This window comes from Gracilinanus agilis, chromosome 2, assembly GCF_016433145.1.
Source record: "Gracilinanus agilis isolate LMUSP501 chromosome 2, AgileGrace, whole genome shotgun sequence".
NCBI lineage: Eukaryota > Metazoa > Chordata > Mammalia > Didelphimorphia > Didelphidae > Gracilinanus > Gracilinanus agilis.
The window spans coordinates 577,647,253-577,654,335 of record NC_058131.1 but is presented as its reverse complement, the minus strand read 5'-3'; the positions used below and the strand labels follow the sequence as shown (position 1 = coordinate 577,654,335).

The 7,083-nt window shown below is 34.9% G+C and overlaps 1 protein-coding gene across 2 annotated transcripts in view; it reads right to left on the bottom strand.

Annotated features, from left to right (window-relative positions):
- Nucleotides 1-3,411: 3,411 nt before the first annotated feature.
- Nucleotides 3,412-7,083, bottom strand: part of VPS13C (vacuolar protein sorting 13 homolog C) — a 210,849-nt gene continuing 207,177 nt past the window's right edge. For both annotated transcript variants that reach the window (XM_044665387.1, XM_044665388.1), the window contains 3 exons: nucleotides 5,967-6,090; nucleotides 5,499-5,582; nucleotides 3,412-3,502 (listed from right to left, as the gene is read on the bottom strand). In XM_044665387.1, the coding sequence (XP_044521322.1) occupies nucleotides 3,413-3,502; nucleotides 5,499-5,582; nucleotides 5,967-6,090 (298 nt within the window). In that variant the 3' untranslated portion in view covers nucleotide 3,412. The remainder of the gene's footprint in view (nucleotides 3,503-5,498; nucleotides 5,583-5,966; nucleotides 6,091-7,083) is intronic.

The window sequence follows — 7,083 nt, the reverse complement described above, 5'->3', positions numbered from 1 at the left end:
TGGATGATTACCAAAAAAAAGTTTTTTTAAACACAACTTGGGAACTTTAATCAACAAAATGATCAACCGTAATTCTTGACGTCTCATGATGAAACACGCTGCGTTCCTGCTGGGTGAATTTATTTTTCATATGTTGTATTAATTCTTATATCAAGACCCTTAAGTAGAGGCCTCGATTTCAGTATATTAGGGGAAATGACTATGTATTCTGGTGTCTGGGGATCTGGGTCAGAGATTCCATCCAGTTTACTGCTTTTTGTCTTTTCTTTGTCCTTAGAAATACCAAAAAATGTCTTCCCTTTTAATAGGATTTGGTTAATAAATGAAGAGGATGAATTGTTTTCTGGTATACACAAGAAACCCATCACCTGTCCACCTCTCAGGGTGAGGAAAGGCTGAAAGTATGACTGGAATTATCAAAGGGCTGAATAAAAAGTTCCTAAAATAATTTATTAAGGTGTCTGACCAAGATGAGACTCTGGTCATTGAGAGAAGCCTGACATATACTACTTTATTGCTTATAATGGTGGCCTTACCAATAAACAAATAAAATCAATAAATTGAAATTCTTACTCCAAAATCAGTCTCAAGATAATTTTAATTGTAACATGACAGAGAGGTGATGGTCTCAGGGCAAAACTTTGTTCAGCTTGACTATGCATGGTTCTAACAGGGGTTTTGTTTTCCTTGCTTTCTCAAGTTGCATGTGGGGACTATGAGAGGGTAAAAAAAGCTCTGTTTGAAAAGAAAACTGAATTGTTTTAAAAGGAAAAGATGTGGTTAGAGGGTATGAGTGGAATGAAGAATGAAGATGAAGTGATTGGCTCATGGTGAAGCACTCTACTGAAGCTGAGCATCAAATAAAACTAAAATATAATGGCAGGGGCTATTCATTATTTTTTCTTTGCATCCTTAGCACCTACAATGGGAGGAATTAAAAGATGCTTTTCTTTCTTTCTTTTTTGGGGAGGGGGTGGATCCAGTTTCTCTACAACCAAATAAAGCTTTCTTTCTTTTTTTTCTCAGAGATCCTTTATTTTATTTATTTTTAAAATATTTTTCCCTGGTTACATGATTCATGTTCTTTCCTTCCCCTCTATTCTCCCAGAGCTGACAAGCAATTCCAGTGGGTTATACATGTATTATCACTCACAACCTAATTCCAAATCATTCATTTTTGTAATAAGAGTAATCTTTTAAACCTAAACCCTAAATCATATACAAATATATACAAGTGATAAATCATGTTTTTCTTTTGCATTTCTACTCCCAACACTTCTTTCTCTAGATGCGGATAGCATCGTTTCTCATAAGTCTAAAAGAAGCTTTTAGATCACATTAGATCACATCTGTAAATAACATCACCAGAAAATGCATTAAGTATTTTATTTCTTTGAAAAATTTACATACTTCAAAAGTCACTGAGAATCAATGTAATACAAAAACAAAACCAAGAAAAACTAGAGCAAAACATTCAGATAAATGTTGAACCACAGGATTAACTAGAAACAGTTTTATAATAAAGCTTAAAAAAAACTTAAATTTTAAAGGCAACAGTGTTGGTGATTTGATGGATTTTAAACATTGACTTTTGCATCATTTAATACCATAACCCATATCATTTTAGAATAAACCATTAGAACATTGCATTTTCCTACAAAAATGAACTACTCCTAATGGATATTATTTTCTTATGGATAAAATAATACAGTAACCTCAAATTCATGATTAAGAAATTTTTAAAGAAAGAGTTTGGTAGCATATTCTGTATGCAAGGTTTTTTTATGCCTTTTGAAAAACTATCATTAATCATCTATAGATAAAATTCGTTCAAGATATAAATTTTATAAATTATTATCTTCTCAGAAGAAAAAAATGAAGACAAAAAGGCATATGGGGCAACATAAAGGCATCGATTATTTCCTGTTTCAGAAATAAATAGTGGTTAATCTCAATTTTTGATGACACACTAAATATTAGGAGAGAAGTGATCCCTGTAAACCATAAAACACTTTTTTAAATAAATCTGCCTAGTGACAGGACAATGCAAATTTTCAGACCTCCATTCCTTATGTAAACAAAAACAAAACAATATTAAATTTTGTGCATTATTGAACTAAAGTTCAATTTTATTTCATTATTTTATAAGACAAGTGACTGATGATAAACCATATAAAATGCAATCATTATATTCCAAATAGATTAAGAAAGCTCAATTACTTTTTTTAAAAGTTTAGCATTCAGTGCACTAAGTAGTAACTTAGGCAGACAGGGTTGAAATCAAAGAATGCTGCATTGACAAGTTCACTTCTTCAAAGAACACTTTTTTTCTGATATCATCTGCTGCCAGTTCGGTTTATTTTTAACTCATGCATATGAGTTGCAGGGATTTAACAGTTCCATTAGATCAGCATTTCAAAAAAATTTCTAGACCTGTGTGATGATTAAATGTTCATTTTTGACTGCCTTAAAATTCCTTGTAATTTAAAAAATTATACTCTTTGGAGTGCTGCTAGGCATTCAATGTATTAAATAAAAACATTTTACACCGCTAATCCCTAAAACAAATTAATGTGCAATATATTCATATACCAACAACCAATACTTCTGCCAAATAACCTTTTCTGGGACAGGCATGCAGTTTCTCTCAATGTATGAATTATAAATTCAACATGAAGAAAAGAATATAGAACATGGTAGAATTTAATGCTGTAACTTATCTTGGAATCATTATATTATAATGTAAAAAGGGGGTAAAGGGAATCAAAAGAAAAAATATGGGTAAAAAAAGTGATTTCATTAGGCAATGGAAAAAATTCTTGTCATTTTTTAGCTTCATGGATGTTTTGGTTCACAATTACATGATTTATTAGAAATTTGTCTCTAACAGAATGGCTAAATGGAACATTCAAATGTTATCTGTAGCTCAAAACCACTAAGGAAAACACTGATCATTTATAAATTTCTTTTCCTCTTGCCTCAGTCAGGATTCCAATTTATAACCAATTCTATTGTCCCTTGTTAATTTGAATTTATTCTTCTCATTCCAAATTTGAAAAAATTTAAAGTAATAACTCATTTACAAGTATTTAAAGTGCCAAACATATATATGGAAGATGGATTAAGGGTACATGTAGAGGAATATATATTATATGTAATATACACACACATAACTCATGTAAGCACTTAAGAATATAATTTAGCACTTGAGGAAAAAAAAAGAATAATGTGACAAGTTCAGTCAGTAGGTTTCTTAAATGAAAAACTATCTTGGTTACATTCTTCTAGGACATGAAGAAAGTTCTGACTTGTCTACAAGACAGTCATGACATCTAATTCATCTCCAAAAAGATGATCATACAATGGAAGAATAGCATTAACTCAGTATTTGGAAGAATTATTAAGGCAGCTTTTACTTTCTGACTAATTTCAATGATGACTGCTTCACCAGTTTTTGCTGATGTCTTGTTGACTGTGCATCATGAATGGCATTACATGCTCTCTGTAAAATAGAACATTATGAATTAGAAAAAATAATAACTAAAGTGTAGAAATAAAGACTGAAAGAAGTGAAGGAGACAACAAATAGGACAAATAAGGTATGTTATATTTGAAAAAGTTTAATACTAACTTTCATCTATCACATGGATAGCAATACTCCAAAAGGCAATGGTTAGTGAGTATGGAAGGATCTAGTGAAAGTTTTTAAGGATCAGGGAGACTTGGGTTTGTTTTTAGGGAGCAGGGAAGTAACCCGGGTATAGGGAGAAACTAGAAAGAGGGAAATAATACTAGAGAAGATGGATTAAGGGTACATGTAGAGGAGTAGCCTTGGCTAGGGAAAGGGCTAACTCTTCATCAAAGATCAGAAAAAAAGACATAGTTGAGGAAATCTTTTCAGGGCGTGTGAGAAGAAGAGAAAGAGAAAAGAGGGAGTTTGTGGTAAACAGCACCAGCTTTTCAGTAAAATATGGTGTGAGGTCCTCAGCTGAAAAAGAGAAAGAGGAGCCAAGGCGGGGGGAATGTGGGGGGAGCGCTTGAGGAAAGAAGAGAAGGTCTGGAATAGTTGCTCTGATAAATGGGAGGGAGAATTGATTAGAGAGGAATAGTCGGATTATTTTACTACAGTACAGGCCCAGTTGAGAATATATTACTTTGTGGTGCACCAAGGAAGCATTGTTTTGAGACTTCCTATTGTACCATTCAGTAGTATGTACTAAGAGCAAAGGAAGTGGGTGGTGAGAAAAGGAAGAAAGTCAAAGATGGGTGTGGATGAAGTTCCCATACTCTACTCTCATGGGTTATTTATTTTTTTTTTTTTGGCTACCTTTACCTAGAGATAATGTTGCCAACCAAAACAGAATATCATTTCTGCAATAAGCAGTGGTAGGCCTGTCCTCAATTATCAGAACTATCAGTTTATAAAGCTTTTTTTTTATATCTTTCTTTAGTTCTAGTCTGGATATATTACAGTAGAAATAGAATATACTCATTTTTTAAAAAGAGGTAGATCTTGGGGCAGCTAGGTGACTCAGTGAAGAGAGAACTGGGCCTAGAGACAAAAGGTCCTGGGTTCAAATGTGTCCTCAGACATTTCCTAGATGTGTGTGTGACCCTGGGCAAATCACTTAATCCCAACTGCCCAGCCCTTACTACCTGGGAATTGATACTTAGTATCAATTCTAAGACAGAAGGTAAGAGTTTTACAAAAAAAAGAGGTAGGTCTCTATTCCATCCAAGACACTGTTAATTTCTGGAGAACAACTTCTTACCTACAGTAAAACCTTCTGGTTTTAAATATGTATTAAATATTTTAGGATCAAAAACCATATAATTTTCATAAAGTATTAAGATATGCTCTTATCCTTATATAACAATGCTCTTCTAGCTTATATAATCTTGTTCTTCAAATTAGTTCATATGCCCATGATGGCAGTTAGGAAATCTGGGCCCTTGTGAGCAGGCTGAGATAATGAAGAAACAAACAATGAGTTGTGGAGAATCCTCAGATTCTAGCACTTTTCCTAGTCATCATTTTCCCTCATCTGTCCTCTCAAGTCCAAATTTTAAGTTACTTAAAGTTCAGAAACTTTGTTTTAAAGAGCTTTGCATTCTTATATAATACTTAAAACATGGCCTATGTACATCCATACAATAAACACCGACATATGTGAAGCACTGATATTGATAATTATTGTACAAATATGAGCATTTTAGGGCTGAAACAACCTAGGACCAAGCTGGGCAAGCCAGAAAGTGGAGGGCTAGCAGAGCGCTTTCCTCAGGGCACAGCCGACCCCATCCTGCACCTCTCAGCTCTGCTGAATTCCAAGTCTAGATGGCAAAAAGCTATGTAGGAAAACACCAAACTTAAACAGCAAAATTCTAATTAAAAGTATCTTTATTTCTACCCTTGAAAGAATAAAAGTCACTGACTGGCCAATTCTAATGGATTTCTTCCTCTGGCCTTTCCTTTATAAAATATTTAAATGATTTACCATTGCTATTGTCGCGTCTTGAAGATAAATTTTTCGTAGACAAGCTTGACCCACACTGTCCTTTTTGTGGAATAACCCATGATCCTGTTTTGAAAGAAATGACATAACTAGGCACAACAAAATAAAAAACGAGCCACAGTCTAAAAGTCAGCTCTACTTTCTATCATGCCTTCCTTCCCCAAGAAACTCCTCGTTGTGCAGCCTCACCATTGTGCCAGATTTCATCGTGCCTGGTCCTCGCATCTCATCAAAGGGCTGCCGGCTTCAGGGCTCCTGCCTAAGCAGGAGGCATAGCCCAGGCCTGTCCACCAGATACTCTGCTTACAGACTTCTCTGGGATGCCCCAACCTTCCCCCTGTACCAGGCTCCCTTCCCCCTTCCTTTGCCAGCTTTTCAGCTTCCTTTTGTGTGCTGTTTTCACCCACCCTCACCCCTACTCCCACACCCCACATTAGATGGTTTCCTCACCTTAACCGAGATTTTTAGAAGATTATTTTCAACATTTGGAGGTAACACAAAATCTTCAAATGGGTATTGCCATTCTGTGGACATGTGACCCAAAATCTCCACTTCTTTTACATACAACACTCGCCTATTCATTCAGATAAATAGAAAAAAGTGATTAATGAAACTAATCTTTCTCTTCACACAAGCTGCTAATTTTGAAAAATTATATGCTTAACTAACTATTGCCTAGTAAATTTTGTATTGTAGTTCTAAAAAAAGTATTCTCTTCAGATTTAAATCAACTGCCCAGCCCTTACTGGTCTTCTGTCTTGGAACAAATACTTAGTATAGATCAGTGACAGGCAACCTTTTGAGCTCGGTGTGTCAAAATTTGCCAAAAAACAGAGCATAACTCGGGTGGGGTGTCACTTCAAGAAAAAAACAATAATTCTGCGATATTTATAGTTTAAATAACAAAAATGTATAATTGTAATATGTAACTATATTTAATAAGCCATAAAAGGTAAATTAATATAGGTAGAATTGTCATCTATAGTGTACAGAGTGTCTACACTACCCTACAGCAAATGCTTCATCCTCTGCATGTGGCCTCATACTTCTCTGTATGCAGCCACATGCGGCTGCGTGTCATCAAAAATGGTGGTCAGTGCTGACACATGTGTCATAGGTTTGCCATCACTGGAATAGATCCCAAGACAGAAGAAGCTTTAAAAAAAAAGAAAGAAAAAAAGAAAAATTAAGGGGACATCTGGGTAGCTCAGTAGACTGAGAGTCAGGCCTAGAGATGGAAGGTCCTGGGTTCAAATCTGGCCTCAGACACTTCTTAGCTGTGTGACCCTGGGCAAGTCAGTTAATCCCTATTGCCTAGCCCTTACCACTCATCTGCCTTGGAGCCAATACATAATTTTGATTCTAAGGTAGAAGGTAAAGGTTTAAAATAAATAAATACAGTTTTTTAAAAGAAAGAAAAAAAAGTTCTTATATAAGAAGCAAGACTTTCGATGGTACAAATCAGAATGTAAGAATCACTGAAAGACTAGGGGACAAAATGAACCTAAGAAAAAGCTGGTAAGTTTAGAAGTCCTCACCAAGCACTCATCAAAAAGTGGTAGCTGGA